General features: G+C 42.6%; 2 protein-coding genes across 2 annotated transcripts in view; one reads left to right on the top strand and one right to left on the bottom strand.

The window, feature by feature from the left end:
- Positions 1–20,737, top strand: part of macrod2 (mono-ADP ribosylhydrolase 2) — a 414,494-nt gene that overhangs the window by 76,374 nt on the left and 317,383 nt on the right. The gene's annotated exons all lie outside the window — the stretch shown is intronic.
- On the bottom strand, positions 5,444–15,642 carry flrt3 (fibronectin leucine rich transmembrane 3). Its single transcript, XM_063491717.1, has 3 exons — positions 15,378–15,642; positions 9,629–10,349; positions 5,444–8,609 (listed from the first exon to the last, which is right to left on the bottom strand). Exon 3 carries the CDS (start codon positions 8,565–8,567, stop codon positions 6,615–6,617), a length of 1,953 nt encoding a protein of 650 aa, XP_063347787.1. The 5' UTR covers positions 8,568–8,609; positions 9,629–10,349; positions 15,378–15,642; the 3' UTR covers positions 5,444–6,614.

Genomic DNA, 20,737 nt, shown 5'->3' with positions numbered 1-20,737 from the left:
TTCCAAATAAAAAATGATTCCTCCTTTGTGTTTAGTACAACAGACGGTCCCATTTTTGGCCCCTCCTTCCCCCTCCTCAATAGGGAGGAAATGAGTTGTGGGAGCAGATTCCTCACACACAGAGATCTCAGTAATCGCGTGGCTGCGTGTCACCAGCGCACCACAGTTACAGCAGCTTTTAATTAATCCCACCACCCTCCCTTGTCCGTTTGTGCCATTCTCCCCCAAACTTTTCACGACTTAACTTTTTTCCTCTGTGTTCGACGGAGTGTGTGTGTGTGTGTGTGTGTGTGTGTGTGTGTGTGTGTGTGTGTGTGTGTGTGTGTTTGGGTGTTGCGGTGGGGGGCATTTCTCTAACTTCAGTCTGTCAGCCCACTGCAGCGTTCTGTGCACAACTCGTGTAGTTACAGAATGACAGCGCTGTCACTTTTCCACACTTCTGAAAGTAGAAGATAGCCTGCTAGCTGCATTCATGCTTAAACCCTTCAGTGTCAACTCCACCGATTCTGCCTCTGAAAGTTTGTACACTTTCTGAACCCTAGGAGACCAAGTCCACATGTAAAGTTAATAACCCTTTGTGGTGGTTGGCCTACACGAGGTCAGGGATGTTGGCCCTCTGCTGCGCTGCAGTGAGTTATGCTGTTCTGCTCGAGCACTGTAAAGAAATGATACCTTGAAGTGTCTGTGTTGTCTTCCTGGTCCCCCTATGAATTGTGACAAGTTGTATTTACAATCCTAAAAGGTGCTGACACTGCTGAATTCCCCGCCTCTTGGAGAAATACCAAAACACTGGTACCCTTTAGCAAATTTGTGCGCGCTGGCTGTCATTGAGGTGTGAAGGGGCTGCTGTCTCGGTGAATGCGGGGCAAGCTAGACCTCTCTGGAGAGATGGACTGAGTTCTCGCCTGAAGGTCATCTTAATAGAACAAATTCGGGCACACGTGTGGGAGAACTGAAGCCTGCAAACATGAGATAGATATGTGTCGGCCTTCTTGTTACATCCATGTTAAATAGATGTGGTGGAGGCAGCACTGTTTGATGGTCAGCACTGAATGTTTCCTGTCACTGCGGATGAGCTCATTATTTTTGTTCGCTGCCTTTCTTGCGTTCCTCTTCCTGAAAGCCAAAGTGAATAAGACAGCTGCAGACGAACACTGCAGATGCAAACTTGGCCCTGCTATTCAGTATGACTTGGCTGTAGCGAGCATTAGGTTCGTAAAGTGGGCTAAACTTGCATGCGATTAGGCTGTCAACATCTGAAAATAATGAGCTGCAGACAGAGCCACATTGGCATGCAAATACTGTACTGACATTCAAAGCTGGCTTAACATGAATGAGAGACGGGAATGAATCGAAGAGGAACTTTTGCCTCCCACTGCAGCGCTGCAGACCTGCTGGGTGAAATGGACAAGCTGGACTCTCAGAACCTTTCAGAATGAAATAATTATTCCCCTGCATCAGACTTTGTGGACAAATGAGACTGAGGGTCGATTAAGTTCTAAGGGAGACGTGGTGTTGATCTCATAAAGGGCAGCAGGAGATGTATGGCTACTTACAAGATCATTTAAACCACTTAATGGAGGACAGGAATTAATGGCTGCCATAGAGCCGAGTCAATTATATGGATATTTTCATAACATATTGTGTATAATTCATAGTGTAATGGCATCAACACCAATCAGCCCCTCTGCTTTTGTTTTGGTTATAGCCTGTTTTAAATGAGTTTATTGACTTTGTATTTTTGGCCGTACAATAAGTTGCCGTCTTCAAACAGTGATATAAAAGCAGTGTCATTGTCTGCTATTGTGGGGTGGCGCAATCTTGATGGTGGTGCTTCTTGTTAATTTGTATTAATGTCAGATAATTTAGAGTTACGATGGATATATGTGCACGCCTTGTGCTCTCAGGCAAAAAATTGGATTCATTAAGAAGACGGAGGAGCTGGTTAAGTTTTTTGGCCTTGTGGTTTCAGGTCACTGAGTAATGTGAAGAGATGGAGAGGGTCCCGGCCTGAAGGCTGGGGGAAGCTGGTCAGAGATAGAGGGGAGAGGACAACATCCCCGCATAGGACCGCATCACTCACACTGACACAGCTCACACCACAGACACTTTTACTGCTGGACCAGATTGTGTGTCTGTGCGCGTGCGTGTGTGTTACTGAGAGCGTCACAGTCACGTGAGAGTCTCGGGGAGAGCCGCGAGGAAGGGAGCTGATGACTTTAGGTTAGCTTTGCCTGCATGTTAGTCTGTTTTAATTAGATGTGTGAACAGTGCGCACTAGTTCACATGAGCGCACAAGCAACGCTACAGAAACTACTAAAATATTCATAATAACATATATAGACAAGAGCGTGCTCACACATGCAAGCCTTCACGTGAGCCTCTCGCTTACAAATGCAATCATGAATGAGCGATGAAGATGGCTCGAAAAATTAAAAAAACATACTGAACCCTTTTAAGACTCTGGCCTTGTTTTGTTCATTGGAGAGTGCACAGCAATCCTCAAATGATGGAAAAAAGTTTTACAATTGCTGGGAAAAGTGGAACATTTGAACGACGTAAGAGCTAAATTTCGACCTGATTTATGCGTATGAATCGTACACGTGGATAAAATAAAAAAGCAAGTCCTTGATATTCCCTTTTTTCATGTTCTTCTAATCCACATACCAAATGAGCAAACATAGCACATGCTAATTTTACACACTGGCACAAGTTCAAATTTATGGGGAGACCCTGAGGCCTTGGTTTGGTTTCAGCATAGCTCGCTATTAGAAAACCATTAAATTATGGATCTGTATGATGTGCAAAATGTATCGAACAGGAAGCAAGGGACGGGGTACCACAATCACCCCTTTTTCTTTTTCACAAGTTTTACTTTTTCGGTGGTTTACATGCAAAAGGGTTTTTAATCCTGGGCTGAATATTACATTTCTATCATTTCATTACATTCAGGGTTCTATTGGTTTATGTTGCCTGTATTCAATCAATTACTCCCATTTTGTAGTTAATTAAGGTGCCCCAGCCTAGCATGCCTTATCAAGATGATAAAGCATCTCAGATAAAAACCTTTAAAAAAACTTAGATTATCAGCCTTACCCTTACTTTTTTGTGTTTGTATTGTATTAAAGGTAATTAAGCCATTAGATAAAGATCTGATCTATTTCCTTAGTATATTTTTCCATAATTTCTAGGATCCCTGCTAAAAACGTCCTGTAATCAGTTCCAGAGTTTCTTTCCTGAGCAGGATGTCTTTATAGTGGACAGGTTGCCTGTCGCACCTCCTCGTGATTGGCTTTGTTTTGCGGACACTGACACGTATCGGATTTTTCATCTCTCGAGATCTTTGAACTGCGCCTGACCTGACCTCACTGACCTCTAATCAGTCATAAGGTTACACGGCCTGTACTTTTTTTGATCCTAATAATGGCGACGATGGAGAAAAAACAGCTACAGGCAACGGTGAGGTCATCCAGGGGTGGTTTGATGGGAGCATCTATAGGAATGCAAATGTGACCGGCTGCCTGACCAGTACATTACAATAGGAATAACAGCAGCCTAGGGCAGACAGTGCAGCTGCCCCCATTAGTTTTAATCGCTGGGTTACATAAAAGACAAACATAATTAAGCTTTGGGTGTGTCACACAGAAGACAAATGTATGGGGCACCTTGTGTTGTTTAGCAGAGACTTCTCTGACCTCAGCGAGCACTTGAGTGTGATTAAGGAATTGTTTAAAGGCAGAGATCAGTCAGGGGTCATGAGTGATAAGTGAGGTCACATGGGGTTGTCAGCAGTCTGGTTCATCAATTTTGTCTCATACTTGGATCAGCCGAAATGCACAAAGCAGCTCTGTTATGTATTATTTGCTGTGAAAGCCACAACAATAGCCTGAAACCCCCCCAATCCCCCTTTTAGATAAACTGTAATTTATCACATAGCTGCGTGAATTTGTGAGAGTGACCTGGAGCTTCAAAGCGATCATCTCACTTCAGTCACTGCAAACTAATTTAATTTATTTAATCCAAGAGCTAAGATTGCTGCATCAGTTAAGGATTTGCACTGCGATGCCCTGCGCTCATAGTCTTAGCGGCTCAAAAATAACACCTGAAGTGTTTTGAGAGGTTCTTGCAAGTGCTCCACATTTGGACACTCTGCTCAAGCACGAGTGATTTTCCATTTCTCAAAAAGTTTTTGAGCCACCCAAGTTATCAGTGAGAAGCTGATGGCTGTGAAGCTAGTCGAGATCCCTGCTTAAATATTTTGAGTCATGCTCGATAAGAGAAATAAGAAAACGTATTCTTGGTTGCTTTAAAGGCAGATGGAGGCGCATTATTTTTAATGTTTTAGCTGTCTTACCCTCAAATTCCTAATTCAAATGTGACAAAACTGCGACTGATCAAAGAAAAAAAAAAAAACTATTGACGGCAGACACATGACAGCTGTGACTATTCAGTGTACTAAAATTGAACCGTGTGTTTATTTTAATTTGCAGTTAATGTCATATTTTTAGCATACGGGGCAGGCTTACCGTATACTTAAGGTTTAGATCACTTCTGCAGCTTTTAGTGGCTTCCCTAGCTGTAATTAAAGCTTGCACAGTGTTAAGAGCTTGTGGGTGTGTACATTTTTTTATTCGTACTGAATACTTTAAAACTAGTATAATCTAGATAATATGTTGTATTTTAATAGTGGGCTTACGTGTGATTTTATTGCTTTTGCATGCATAGTTTTTCATGGGAGGAGCTGCAGCCATGTCATTAATTGTGCTGAGCACCGAGCTGTGTATATATATTTCTGCTGTGTCCTCTGCAGAAACAGGTCTGCTTGTACCACCCTCCATATGGTGGCTTGTTATTAGTTTTCAGTTGCCCTGGTGCCAGGGAGGTTCATCTAACCCTAGAGTCCAGTGTCTCCATAGCCCAATTTCTACTCCACTGCGATATTTCTCTTTCTGGCCAATCGAATAAGTCACACATGACTTAACTGCACGAAAGAACAACAGCAGCCTCAAGCAGATGTTGCTCTGTACACTGCCCGTGGAGTGGAAAAGTGATTTCAAGAATACTATCCGAGTTTCTGTTTAAGGGCTCAGCATGTCTCTGAAGGGGAGATGTGGCTGTGAGCGAGAGCCTCAGAGTAGTGATCTTGATGAAGGATAAAAAATACAGCACGTTGTGTTTTTCATCCATAAAGCATTTTTCAGATTTTGTGCCTACTCTGTAATTTGAGACATAAATCAATAAAACAGGTCCCGTGTAGCCTTCTTTGTTACCTAACTGCACTTAGATTAAGCTCTCTTGAGTGCAAAAAATAAATCAGAAATTTCATCAACGCCTTGTGCGATGGTAATAATTAAACAGAATAAAAGAAATATTATTCTTAAATGGTGTTTGTTGTACTTAAGAAGTAGGTAAGGAGGAGCAACGATATTTTTTTTCACTTTTATTCTGTAATATGACCAATATTTTTCATATTCAAGTGTGTATGAAAAAAAGTCACTGGTTTCTTAAAAAGCTAAATACAATAAGCATTGGATCAAGGCACATACAAGACTGGCCAAAGGGCATACAATGCACTTTGGTTTTCAATTGTAAATAACAGTTGACTTCAAATTGTGGCAACATAAGTGTGTTCATTTGAAAGAAAAAAATACTACAAAATAATACTCATAACAAGAAAGAGCTGCTGACACTGTGTAATTCTAATAAAAGCCAGCATGTTTTGTGTTTTTGGCCTGGTCACTACAATGACGTATGGTACACGGTACTGAAGAATGCCGCCATTGTCATTTAGCCATTGTTGGCTTGTACAAATAGAGATAGTGGGGGTCCTCTGTGTCAGCCTGTCCTGTCTACTTGTTTCGAGGAGCAGAGGGCTCCTTTAGGTCAGTGTGCTTTATCTGCCCTGTGCTGTGGCCTACAATCCTATCAGAGACATTTTAACCCTGCTTGGGTTGCTTTGCTGTATTTCTTCTTCCTGCAAACAGAACAAAATAACACACCGAACAAAGAGAAAAAAAAGCATGACACGTCATCTTTAGTTTCCGTACTCCACACCTGGTGAATACTGGAGTAAGATTCTTGGTCCATAATAAATGGAGACAGCTACTGACTGCTCATTGTTTTAGATGGCAACATGTCTGCTTTGTATATTAGTTGATCAGCTGTGCCTTAGTTTACGTCATGTCATTTTTTTGCCTTTTTGTTTTTCTGACAGCCACAAAGTTAAAAGAATGACCTGTGCTTATACTACAAGGTTTTCTAAAGTCTGATTGTTCAACACAGCAATGAAAACCCACTTTCACAGTTGACAAGTCATCATATCTTAGTAGAACACAGAGTTTCTTTTGTTGGTCGATAACCTTAAGCAAAGGAAATACAGTACAAATTACTACAAATCCCTAAAATATAGAATTGCAGTTGGTTACCATACCCACTGATGGTTCAGTGATGGCCCGCAACTGGAACGTTCTCCATCTCCATAAAATGTCCTTAAATATAAATTATATGGCAAATGTACAGAACATTGCTTCCTTAGTCTTATAGATCCAGTGTTTTGTAAAAGTCTTGCCACTCTGTTTGAGTCAAGCACACCTCATGAATGTCCGTATGCAATATCATGAATGGGAATGGTCTGAATCTGGTATTCCACTGTCTCTGTAGCTCCTGTTGTTAATACTGTTGTCATTATGTGGACTTTTGTATAAACTCAGGCCATTAGGTGGGAAAATTGTGTGTATCACAAATTCCTCCTTGGACACAGGCAGGTGATTTATAGGTATCATCTGAAAAGAAGTTTCTCGTATTTCTAGGATGGAGTTGTCCTTTTTAGTGCCAGCCTCAGCATAGTCATCCTTTCTCCGACGGCCTTTGTTATAGGTGCAGTTCCTGGAAAAAAGTGAACCATTCCTATGGACGTACCAACACACCAGCGCCAACATGATTATTGCCAAAAGAGCCACAGCCCCTCCAATGATAGCAGCCAAAGGCAGACTGGAATTTTTGTAAGGCTCCTTCTCCTGTTCTCTGTTTAAAGTTGTAGTCGGGTGGTATGACTTGTGAGAGCCAGTCTCTGTCTCGATGCAAACGGGGGTCTCGTCAGACAGGTAACTGTTGCTGGTCTCCATGGGAACCATGCATATTCTATAGGAAGACTCTGGCTCCAGCGCCGTGAGCAGATACTCTGTTCTCTCCCCCTGCACAATGGTTTCAGTAATAGAACCAAAGGCAGGGCTGTGCCCCAGCTTTAGCCAGCTGAGCCGCAGGGCAGTCATGGGTTGCGACACCCTCCATGATATGTGTATGGTATCTGCACTACTTGACTTCACACTGATGGTGATGATCTTTCTGCCTGAAGAGGTGGTAGTGCTGTGGTAATTTTTACTGATGTCAGGCCCTTTTATTATAGGCCTCCTAGTCACAAACACGGGCCACTGGGGCTGTGATGGGCGTAGAGTGTTGGAGACTGTGCTCGTCTCGTATGTGGAGAAGAGCTCTGAATCTGTGCAGTCAAACATATCTGTAGTTAGGTCTTTAATCGCCATCCCTTTGACCTTATCAGGACCCTGGCACATGAAACCCCGTACGTTCACCTTAGATGGCAATGACCGCAACCAGTCACGCACCCATTTCATCTTGCAGGTGCATTGCCAGGGGTTGTTGCGCAACAGGAGCTGTGTGAGATTGTCCAGATCTTCAAATACACCCTGTGGGAGGCTGCTCAGGTTGTTACCAGAAAGGTCCAGGCGATACAGCTGTCTAAGGAAGGCAAAAGCCCCAGGTGGAACCCGATTAATATGATTATCTTGTAGCTGCAGCTTCTCCAAACTGGTGCCTGGCAGATTGGCTGGCGGCATAGTGAGGGAGTTCCTCACCAGCGAAAGTTCAGTCAAGTTGATCAGGTTGATGAAAGCCATCTCGCCAATCCCACGGTTGTTGAGCAGGTTACCATCCAGGATTAGTCGTTTCAGGTTGATGAGATCTTGCAGCGATTGCTCTGAGATGGTGGAGATGCGGTTGTCGTCAAAGCGTAGCTCCTCAATGCTCATAGGCAGGCCTAAAGGGATGGTGCTAAGGTGGTTTCTGGAAAGAAAAAGCAGTCGGAGATGATTACTGTCCCTGAAGGCCCCCTCCTCTATGCTGACTGCTGATACAGAGTTATCATCCAGGTGCAGTTCTTCGATGTAGGGAATTTGAGCTAAAGAGGCATGGGTAATCATCCGAATGTTGTTCTCCTGAAGGTGGAGCTCTTTTAGCCCAAGGGGAAGGTTAGTAGGAAACTCATCCAGATTATTGCAGTAAAGGTAGATCTTCTCCACCTTTATGAGCCTTCGAAGCTCTGCAGGAATGCCCGAACTCTTAATGCGATTGTTTTGCAGAAACAGCACTGTAGCGTCCTGGGGTATACCAGTAGGGATGGAAGTCAGGCCACGGTCATTACAGTAGATAAAGGTCCCATCGCAGCGGCAACTTGAGGGACATGAGGCAGAGGTCACCAAGGGGTTAGCAAGACCCAGCAGCAGCCCGATCCTGATGAGGAAGAGGACGAAGGACTTGCACTGACGCACCATCTTGAGGGTGTGTTGCCTGGCAGTCTAATCACTCAAGAGCCCCTGGGGAGAATACACAAGTGTACATTTAATGCACAATGCCTTGAAAGCGCAGCCAAATTCCTGTTTTCAGAATTGCTGGGTGTTTGAAAAGCCGCCTGCAGCACTGGCTCAATTAAATATGTGCTGAAAGAATCATTTGAATCCCTAATTTTTAATTTATATGATTTGTTTATCAGGATTATCACACAGTGAAAATATATCTTTTGTTTCACAATATACTCATTACATAAATATTCTAATCTTTGTGTAACTTTACATCTTTACCTACCCTGCATTCCAAATAGTTAAATGATTCTTTGTCTTAAATAAAAAATGTTGCACCTTTGCACCTCTGTGAATTAAAAAGTGAGAGCATCGACTTTTTCCCCACGACTTCTGAAATGTAATGCATTCCCAAGCTTTACACATTTCTCAAGCTGAAGCCTCTCTCTCATTGCCACAGATCACAGGGGTGAAAAAAGTCAGGCTGTCTCAATGAACTGTCGTGAACCTGGCATACCTTAAATCCTGACAGATTAATACCAATGTCCTTAGCTGTTTGAAATCTGAGTTTAACCAACTGATTAGGAAAAAATGTCTCTTGAATAAGGCTTGATTGTAAATGTTTAACATATTAAAATTTTAGATTTAAGAATTTATTTTTCAAATGAGGTTTTCTAAAGTCACAAGAATTTTGCACAGCAGTATGTTAATGATTTTTGCTGTAAGTGTGTATGGCATGTTAAAAATGCTTAAAAAAAAGACAGCGACTGTTACATTATTATAGTAAATATATATATATTATATTTAAGGGTTGTGGACTTCAAACAGACAGCCTTGACATCAACAAAATGGCAAAAGCAGAAAGTATCTCTCTTTTTTCGCCACCTATGTGTGTGTTGCCCTTTACTTTAGGTACTACTGAATTATTTCTTTCATTATGCATTCCTGCCATGACCTCTCTTCCTGTACTTCTAATTAGAAAATGCTGATCTAGTAAGTGAAGTGGAAAGAAGCAAAGCCTTCTGTATTTGTCATACCTGATTTATACGATGTGGTAAATCCTTTCCAGCCACCTAAAAATCCAATCAAGATTTCCTCTTGAATTTGCTCTTATCCTTTCTCAAAGGAAAAAGTTTGTCCAAGGGGTTTCTTGTGATATCCTGACCTGGTCAGTGTTTGCTGAGCTGATCCTTGTTTGGACGATGACCTCCTCTGTGTGGTCAGAGGCTCATGTCTTCAATGAATTTACCATGGCAGATAAGCCAGTACAAAAAGCATCCCCTGCCACTGACAAAGCATGTACTCTCAGGTAATATTGAAAATCCTAACGATTGCTGCAGCTGTCAAGCTTAACAGCCATAACCGCAAATTAGATTTTTGGGGTGTTGTATTGTTATCCGTTTGTTGTACGTGGCGGACTTTTGCAAAGGCTCCTGTCTGCAATCATGGCCGGCAGGCATGATGAGTTCACACAAAGCTGGTCTGAGCCATGCCAATCCCCTCTGCCACAGGCTCAATCCAGGCCTGTTCACTTGTGTACTCCAAGTCTTCAGGTAACCCAGAATCCTCTGCTCCCTTGTTGAGCCTGTATACACATTAATCCAGGGCTCTGGTCCTTTTTCCTGAAGCAGATAACCAGTGTTCTCCTCTCCACTAAGGAGAGAAACAAGGCAAGTTGCTTATCCTTCTGGGCACAGCCTCTCTCACGTATCTGCAGCTTGAGTCATGCTGTGCACTCCTCACACCTGGGATGGTGCTCTGAAAAATAACCAAAGAGCAATGCATTCAGTTTTTAAATGATCAGGTTTCATTGACTTCACCTTGTAAAATTGCAAAAAATTTAATTGCATTTAGAGATGTTTGATCATGGCTTCTGCCCGGCCTTATATTGTGACTTTGTATTTAGAAGTACCCTCTAATGCAATACTAAAAATACGCCTCTTGACCTTTTACAGTGAGCCACTCCAACAGACCACATTTCTTTTCTATCCCGATACAAGAACGTCCGTGGATAAAAAGACAGCACTGATTCAGACCCCACAGCTCAACAATGGCTACGGGTGGAGCTCCTTTCTTACTTCAGTACGTGTTTTAAAAAATAGAGCAGGCCCTGTGATTTAAAAAAAACAAAAAAAAAAACGGTTTCTGGTAGTTTAGAAAGTCCAGATATTAGAGGTGGAAGAAGAAACGATCCAGTCGGCGCCTGCTGAATTACTCACATTGTTAAAAAGCTTTCATGGCAAATGAAGGCTGTTTGAATTTCCTAAGAAGAGGATGTCTGGTGTGTCCATCCCTGTCAGTCCCAGCACCTCTCTGTGACCTCTTACCTCCACCCCATCCTCTCTTTACATTCTGTGAACGCTCCTTCTGTTCGTAAAAATAGAATTTCCTTTGCCAAGGAAAATGTTATGGTTCCCTTTTACAACACAATAGCTTTGTGTCCTAAGCATCCATGTGACCTGTTTGCTGCCTCTATGCTGTAAAACATGTAAAGGTAAATTAGGAACAAGAGGCCCAGCCATTTAACAGTTGTAACCCATGACAAGGAGAAGATTAGGGAATTGAGAGGCTTGTAACTCGATTACAACTCCTGAGATGCTGTCTCATAATAACGCCCCCCTTCCTTCTGTTCCATCTAAACACGGGTGCTCGGTCCAGTATTACATTAGTAGTAGATTAGAGTCTGGGGAAGAGAAAAAAAAGCACCAGATGTGACCTCTACTAACTTGTAGACTAAAGGAGTCTGATGAGGGGAAAAAAAAGATTACATTTAGTAATGGAGTTCTTTAGAAAATGGTGGGATGATAGAGGAATATGTGCTGTCTGTCTGGTGGAATGAACTTTATGTGCAGCACTTAGTCAGGCTATTTCAATTTTAAATAGCCTCTTTCACCTAAAAGTTCTTCTTTCCCTAAATGTGTGCCGTCTTGATTTGAATACTGGAAATGTTGGCATTAGGGTAAAAGAAAAAACCGTGCCTCTACTTTTCTGCCGAAGGAAGAGCTCTACGCACTCAAAATAATAGACTTTTGGGGTTTTAGAAAGAGTGATTGTCACAAAAATGATATGGCACAGCATTTCCTTTCTTTAGCCAGAAAAACCCTAGCATAATAGAATGTAACTCAGTGTCCAGTATAGGAGATGATGAGATGTGGGTATTCATTAAGAACATGTGGTAGAATAATCTGTCGGCCTCGGTGTGCTCTGTTATATCGTGTGTGTGATTTATCAGAAGTGTGCTTTGAACATAGCACATCATGCTTATTTTACAAGAAAAACAGTCAGGCCTAGACGCTTGATGGTCTCCCCCACCACCTCCACCCAACCCCAATTTTTTTTCCATGCTCTTCGGATTTCAGGAGAGTGGCCCCCTCTCCATTGTTCACTACAAGGCAAGCATGTGGACCGTGTAGCCTCACAGAGGGGGGGGGGGTCTAAGGTTTTTGGAACTTTTATTCAGACAATTTACGAAATGCCTTAACTTAAAACAGTGCATTATGCAAACCTCCTCTGTTCCCATTTACAAATGCACGCCCAGCCAAATGCATGCAGTTGCGCGCACGCAGTGCTTTGTTTCCCGTGCACACAATCATTCTGAGAGCAATAAATGGTGGGTTCAACGTTTTTAGTGATGGATGTCTTTCTCCATCGTTCTAATAAGCTCCGCTGGCAGAACAAGGGATTTCTCCAGCAGTCAGAGTGGATTCTGCTTCATTTAATCTGAACTGGCAAAGTTAAATTGAGCATCCTAGTAAAATTGCGTGTTGGTGTACAGCAAGTTACCTTTCAGTGAAGAGCGTGGGAGGCTCGCACAAAGCTGGACACCGATAGCCATTGTGAGCTGAACACGCATAAATGCACATTAAGCTGCAATAACAGAGCCCAAGACTCTGTGCCCTGTAGGCATACACTGCACAAGAAAGGCTTTGGTAGAAAAAAATTCATATAGGAACAATTTCATGCCTGTCAGAAGTATTGCAGATTATAATGACTTTTAGTTCAGTAAAATACAGAATAATATTACATGGGCTGCATTGGTGGGGGTGAAGCTCAAGAAGTAGTAATGGCTGACTGCTAAATTATTCATAAGCCCTGAAATTAATTTTGAAACCACGGTAGAGCCTTCCATTGGGAAATCATTGTTGTTTGTATCTGCTGTTGATCTTTCATTCTAATTCATAATTTAGAATTATGATAGATTGCACAGTACAGTCATTGTGGGCTATGTTTTGCTCAGATTCGCTCTCTAAGCTGTGTGCCTGCAACATCAGCTGGCACAGCGATAGCTCTTAAGGAAACAGTCAAGGTGGACAAAGATTGTTTGGGGCTGTATCAAAATAATTGGACACCTTTAAGCTGATATAAAAGCAAAATTAATAGTTTTCCCTGCTTTTAACAGAGGTGAGATTTTGTCAGTGGGAAAGCTTGCATGTAGCATTGATTAACAATTTAGGAGATTGTATGTCAAGACACCTGGCAGCGGCCTACTGTGTGCCGCTGAGACACAACAGAACATTCATGGTCACATCTGAATGCACAGGGACACAGAACACGTTTCAGCCAAATAGAAAATGGGTAGAAATCTCTTAGTTTAACGGATTTGGTATGTGGCCTCCTGGTGTTGTCTTTAGATGGGCTGAACAGATGATACTTTTGCTGGACCATTAAGAGCATATATAGGCCCAGGACAGACGGGGGTCCCTCTTTTGTAATAGCCTGAAAGGAAAGATCTGTAGCAGCTGCAATTGTTTTTCTCCACATGGGGGTGGTAGGCACTGCAAGATAAAAATGTGTGCGAATCTGTATGTGTGTGTGTGTGTGTCTGTATGCGACAAGCAAACGCAGAATATTCATGTTAAGCTCCAGGAGCCTATCTCGGCAGAGGCCAGACAACCACCCAAAATAGGGGGGATTTGTTCAGCCTCCCTACTGGCCCTACTACAGCTTGTTCTGAGTCATATGGCTAAGTTTCCCCCCCTGCAGCATTTAGGCCTTGAAGCCCTGTTTACGCTTTTACTTTCAGTAAGCAGTATGAAATGATGTGTCTCTTGCAGTTTAGGATTGATCATAAAAGATGCTGTCGAGTGGATAGATAAATTATGAAAAGAAGTGGATTAGGCCTGCTCAGAGCACGGTGGTGAATCAGAAATACGCCTTGGTGGTAATGAAAGACTTTCCCCCCCTTTTTCACCACCCCCCAAACCAATTTCACTTTTTTTTAATGCTTTGATTTTTTCAATCAGTGGTGACCTGGTTAGTTGTCGAATTCCCTCTCACAACAACTGACTGGGGACTTTTGCCTCGGGCAGCTATCAGTGAAGACAATTGGCTCTGTTCTCACAAGTCTGCCACGTTTTAAAAGGCTATTTATTTTTACTGTCTGTCAAACACACCGAAAAACAATGAGCTACTATTTGCATTGCATGACAAGTAGAGTCAAGTTTGGATCCACTGCCGGTGATGTGCGGAAATTAGGCTCCAGCCTACACACACATACACACACATACACGTATACAGATATGTTGTTCAAAGCCTGGATGACCTTATCGTCTCACGAAGATAAAAGGCTGTGTTAAATTGGATTAACCACTGTCCTTGTCCTGGTGCTGCTGCTAAGGAGGCGTCCACTTTTATTGTATTGCTGGGATGGTGATCAGTTTGCATGCACAGAGACGAACACGGCTTTTCGTTAACGTGACAGACTGATCGAGTGAAGCTATCGCTGACTGTAAAGGCGCTTTTATTTCTTGATGCTTTAATAACACGGCTGTCACGGAGTCGCAGAGAGCTGCAGCTGCAGCGAAATGCCACACGTTTGTTTTAAATACTCGTTAAAGTAACATAATGTGCTTTGAATGAGCTGCTGATTATAAGCGAATTGATGAAACTTAAGTGGATTTAACTTTGTGCATTTAAAGGGCTTCTACTTTTTTTTGACTACGCCCGTGCAGCAGGGAAAAGCTCTCACTGCCTGTGATTATTATTGTTATTATTTTAGTAGCAGAGGAGGGTGGCGATGGGGCGTCCAAACCTGGGTTTGAGTTTACAGTTGCACAGCAGCCTAAAAATTTCACTCCCTAGTAGGTTGCATGAATAGTAGCGGGTCCGATCCAAGTCGTCTAGACTGTGATTGTGCAGACGCTTTCAGTGGAGTTGTTTTTTTTTCTTGGTTTTTTTTTTTCAGCTGTCTCTCCGTGTCTAAATCCGCGGGATCTGCGCTGCAATTCCAGCAGCACGCCGGGGTGTCTTCTCGCGCTGCGACACTGAGGCAGAAACAGACAGGAGAAGCAGACCGGGTGTTTGCTCTCAGAGACACACGCTGGAAAAAATAGAGGGACGCAGTACCCTATAGCAGCAAGTTGTAGGCACCAAGAGGGGGGTTGAGACGAAGAGAAGAATGATTTCTGTCTGATTTCTATCTGCCAACCTGGGAAGAGTGTCTACGCTCAGTGTGTGCGTGCGCGCGTGTGTGTGTGAGTGCCTAATTTGGATATTTTAGAAGAAAAGAAAGTGCACTTGAGATCTTTTTTTTAATAAAGATCGCCCTGAGACAGTCACCTCTAAGAAACGCAGTATCTCTCGCCTGAGCCGAGTGTTAGAGATAAGGAGGGAAAGAGGGCAACTAATTAGATACAAGCAACTCCTGAGGATTCCGCATTACTTTCAATTCCTTCTGCCAGAAAGAAGATCCAAAAAAGATGAAAAGGATGCATTCCCAACAGGACTGTACCATCAAAAAATAAAAAAATAAAAACCCAAAACAAAAAAAAGCAACTCCGCACTTACCTCAACTTAATCAACCAAAAATGGAAAGTAACAGGTATCCTCTTATATTTAGCTTCACAGCGTGAAAAATAATAATCCAATCCACGCTTAAATTCAGATCCCGAAAAATACAAATAAAAAAAATTATAATTAAAAAAAAAGTCCACACTCCCTCACAAGGCTAGAGCTATTCGGAGTTTATCAGAAGCGCCACTGCTATGTTTACTGGTGACCCCATCACACGCATACACAATCTGCTGGCTGTGCGAGGACATAGGTGCACGGATAGATCTCAATACAAATGTGGAGTTGTGTTTGCCTCTAGCTTTGCTTCAATAGAGCACTGATGTCATATGGAGGCGGGGTCTCTCTCCCTCTCTCTCTCTCCCCCTCTCTCTCTCTTTTGGAGATGCACGATGCAGTGTTGTTTGGATACACTAGAGGGAGTGGAGGAAAGGGGAAAGCCACTCACATCCTTGTTAGATGTGTGCACTTAAGATGAGCGAGTAGTCACTGGTTGGAAAGCGATGCTGGCTGGCATCAAAAGACAAAGAGGTGGGAAAAAAACTGGAGATGTACAGTATGTGTGTGCATGCTGGTGGAAATGAGATACGCCCTAAGCACTTTGCCGGCAGTGGTTTGCTTAAGGAAGAGATATCAGCAGCTGTTATTATCATTGGGTGTTCGTTTCAGATGTGCCAGGATAATTGATGATCAGTTTGTGGTTTTTTTGTGGGATAAGAGGGGTTAGATGTCATCATATTTCATTAATCTTTGTTTCTTTTTCTTCTTTTCTAAAGTAAAGAAATCCAGCATTTCAAATGCATGAACTGCTTCATGCAACAAGAGTAGGATTATATCTTTTTTTTCTTAAAAAAAAAAAAAGTTGACAGGTAATGAATATTGGATGATGTTGTCGCAGTGAGCCAGAATAATTCATCACAAGAATTTAGGGCCGTGTTGCTAATTCCTAATATGTGGTTGACTCTGTTTGTGTGGCTAAGCACTAATAGAGGATCTGTAAGAGTGTGTCTGTGTGTTTATACATGATGGAGGTGTCGGTTGCTCAGAGATACCTGAACTGTTTCTTGCCCCTCGTGCCTTGTCTTTAACCCTGTTCGGTTTCATAGTTAAACGAGGCCAAACAGTTGGTTTGCTTCCTTCTGGGCCCCGAGCATCAGTGACTCATCCTGTTAGTCAAAGGACTGTACAGAAGAGTTGACCCAACCAACACTCTGTCCTGCCCTGCGTCATCTCCAGTGTTTCCCCCTCTGGCGAACTGACAGGGCAGACACCACAGCCGGGCGCATTGAGCTGCAGTGGAGCAGCTCTGTTCATCTGCCGCTGAATATCAGCTTCCTGTCAGTGGCATTGGGTCAATAATCAGATCTGCGTGATGTATGCAGCTGTCGGTGCAATGTGGAGACTCCTCTCTTGCGTGTCATTCACTCCTGCCAATACCACTTTTTGTTAATTACCTCAAGCCTATTATACTATTCAGCTCTGAATGCCTGGAGGGTCTGCATCCATTTTCAGTAAACAAACAGGTTTGTTAGAGAGGTGTTATTCGCTTGTTCTGAGGAGACTAAAATATCAAGCATAAAATTTATCATGCATTCTGTTTGTCATAAGAGTAGTTGCCCTGTAATAATTAATGACAGTTTAAAGAAAAGCCAAAGAGGAAGAAAAGCAGTAAAGTAGCATAGAGGCTCAATAATAGCACGCTCTTACAACAGCTGAAAGGAATTAGACACTGTGCAGACTGAGGCCGGTTGCAGAAAATTACAAAGTATGCATGCCTAGAAAAATGCCGTTAATGGATTTAGATTCCTAACATACAATCAAGAGCAAAAAGTCAATTATTATACCGTTTAAAACTCCATCCCTGCTTTTGTTATTTGGTCTCCCATCGTCTGTTCATGAGCCAATGAGGACCTCTACTCCTAGTAATTGTTATGGCCTCGTTAGGATAGGGAGTGCTACAACCACAATGACTAAGTGTCTGACCACTGCTGACATTTCATGCCCAGTTATTTTGCCAGGATAGAACATGATCCAACTCCAGCCTCAACACATCAGTACACAGTTAAACCATGATTGCCATCTTAACTGGAGTGGCTGATTGAACAGACACTTAAGCCTGGAGCATCTGCCAAAACTACTTAGACCTCCAGTGGTGTTTTTCAGATTTGTTTGCTTTCCAGCTGGAGTGGCTCTCACTTTTGTTTGAAACACAAAGGGATCTCTAGACAAGTATAAACTGTCTGTCTGTATATTGTTCACTTGGAGGCAAATCTGTATGAAATGCAGTTTCTGTTGTGTAAAGAAGTTCCTACTGAGGCTCTCTTTTTTTGCTGCTTTATTAACAAAAGTAGCTATTTTTTATTAGTTCAGGTGTGGCGACAAGGACTGCGAGGTGAGAAAAGGTCAGTCTCGAACATCACGGGCTGACCTGCGTCTTCTTCCTTGGCGGGCAGAGCTGCAAAACCCGAGCCTGACCTCGGTGTGGCTTCCTCTCCTAAACTGACTGCAGACACATCTGTCAGCAGCTGTTGATAGACCTTCTCTTAGATGTACAAAGAGCCTCACTGGAGGGTGATGGTGTTGGGTTTCAGTTATCTCAGGACCAGGGGGAAAATCTGTTGCCTTGTTCATCTTTTTGTTCAAGAGGATATGTGCTATGGTTTCCCAAGGACGTGCTTCAGTCTGTCTGGCTAGTTTCACTCTGTTTAGACAACACACTTTGTTTTGGCTCTTAATTTTTGGGAATGCTAGCTAAAGTGCCTTCTGGGGTCTGATAGCAACTAACAGGTGATAAAGTGCACTCGGTCTTGCTCTTTTATTTGACTGTCCTGAGAACAGTTTTTGTCGCTCACGACAGGCATTCGACCAGGTAATTGATTTACTTTTGTGCTCATGCTGTGGTCAATAGATTGGGTTTGCAGTTGGCAGGCTTAGGTGTCCTACTTTTCTAACTGTCTTCCAGAACACATGGACCCAGTCTGATTGGTGCTATGTAAGCTCAGTGCTATGGATATCATTATTATTATGTTGTTGTTGTTTTTTTAACTCCCTCAACTTTCCATTTATTTGTCACTTAAGCTTAGCATTCACAGAAAAGCTTATGTGAAATACAATAGTCCTCGAAACTGCTCAGGGGCTCGCAGGGGAAAATGAAGACTGATTTTTATTTATTTGGGTTTTTTTCCCCATGTCTCCTTCTGTGCTCTGACTGGAATTCAGTATCGATAGACTTTTTGTGTTCTTAAATGATGCCAAATTAAGGGGAACATGTAAAAAGCTGCTGCCAAAACCCCCACTTTGTTTTTCATTTACTGCTTGCTTTATTTGCATATTCATCCTCTACAGGCAATCTGCAGCGATCTTTGCTGTGGGTTTTTTTTATCTACACTTTGTCATTCTGACAGGCAGTCTTTCACAGTATCACAACGGCTTACCTACGATTTGTGGATGAGAGGCGCTATTGGTTCGGTTAGAGTATGTCATTTGTGACAGGGATAAAAAAGAGACTTTGTGGGATAAAATATAATATCATTGAATGGGTTAGAGCAGACATATGTTAGGTTTCATTAGTGCTGGTTTGTATACATGTAATTGTAAAGATTATTAGCATTGCCCAAAACGGTTATGAAGAGGAAGCTTTGACTGATGGAGCTTGTGGGATCTGTATGCATATGCAGATTCCAGTGACATGAAACGTCGCTTTGCCACAGGCATTTTTTGCTACCGTACAGTAAGATGCCGGTCTTTTCTGATGCAGATCCCACATGTCAAAGGTTAGCCTAACCCCTTAATCTCTTGGTACTGGGATGAAGGTCAGAGGGGTGGAAAAAAGAGCCAACAGCAGCTAGACTAAAGAGACTGACATCCTGCTGCTCATGCAAGCCCAGTGGCCTCGGTCAGTAGTCATCTGGGCCTTGTGTTTGTGAAAGAATGACAAGGCATGCAAATAGCCCCATCGGCTGTTTTTCCTCTCGTCTTTTGTTTTCTTTGGCTTTTTTTGTGGTTGCTGTTGTGTTTTCTGCAGACACAGAGGAACTCGGGGATGAACGAGTTCCATGAAGAAGGTAAAAGGGGGGAGGGCTAGGAGGTGACTTGTCAACCTCAGGACCTCCCATAGGTTAATGACCCCAAACACAATGCTCTGTGATCAGATTAGATAGAGCACTCTCCCCCCACTGCACTAATCAGCACAATAAAGGAGATAAAAGGTAGAATTACCATACAGTGTTTTCGCAGCTCAGCGTACATCTCCAGTGCAGCTAATTGAAACCTTTTTCTTTTGCTTTGTAACTGTTTTCCTTTTTCTGCCATAAACGTGTCATTACCCCTACTCGGCATCTTTGTTTGTGGAGGCACAGACAGGGCCTCAAAGACAAACATGCAGTTTTCCAATGCTTTAACTGAGCAATGCAATATTTCAATATATGGGTGAATTTAGTACCTTGGACTTTGGATGGCTTATGAAAGGGTCACTCGGGGTTTAAAGCTATAAGAAGAAGAAGAGGAACTGTGAGTTAATGTTATCTAGTGAAACAAACTGAGTCTTTTCTGTTCTAGATAAGATAAGATAGATTATACAGCACCTCACAGTCTGTAATGGCCCTGTTGATTGGATCACAAACAGGAAGTGTGGCTCTATGGGAACAGCATTTTGGGTAAAGTGTGAGTGGGGGGGGTGGGAGGGGTGTAAGAATACAGAAGGGAACTCTTGTCACACAGAGCTGCCACCATTGAGATCAAACTCTTCACTTATCTATGCCAAACACTGGCTTAGTTTGCTTAGTGTGTGATCTGGATCACTCTGTTTACTCTCTGGAGTCATATCAAAAATTACCTTTAAAAAAAAAAAGATTTCTATTTGGGTTTTTCCACTGCTGAGCACAATAGTGCTCTCAGATGGGATATGATACTTCAGTCATCTACTTAAAACACATTTACATTATCTACTTCACTGATTCTGCATGATTGTCTACAATGAAATAATTCAACGCTGATGAGGTTTTCTGTCAAAGCTGGGTAGATTTATGTTGATATTTTCTATAAAGGCTTTTCACTTTACTTCACTCCACTTTACTTCACTCTACTTTACTTTACTGGGGCTGCTTGACTGACATTAAACGCCACTTGAAGGTGTTTTTGGGTAACACCTCCAACCACTCCAACAAAAAGGTCGCGTCTATGCCTCAGTGTCTGACACCAGTGCTTCAGCTCTCGTCTCGAGTGGCTTGCATATCAGGTATCTTATTCCTCTACAGCCAGGAGCCACATCAAAGGAAGCTCCATAGAAAGCAGTGATGAGGGGAAGAAAAGGAATGGTTGAGAAGAGGGGACATTTCTGACTTTCCTGAAAGAAATAG

The sequence above is a fragment of the Pelmatolapia mariae genome, linkage group LG13 (assembly GCF_036321145.2).
Source record: "Pelmatolapia mariae isolate MD_Pm_ZW linkage group LG13, Pm_UMD_F_2, whole genome shotgun sequence".
In the NCBI taxonomy this organism is placed as follows: Eukaryota; Metazoa; Chordata; class Actinopteri; order Cichliformes; family Cichlidae; genus Pelmatolapia; species Pelmatolapia mariae.
This window is presented reverse-complemented; position numbering and strand designations above follow the sequence as displayed.

Excerpts from the sequence above, each read along its gene's own strand:
- flrt3 (XM_063491717.1), bottom strand. The coding sequence starts at position 8,567 with ATGGTGCGTCAGTGCAAGTCCTTCGTCCTCTTCCTCATCAGGATCGGG.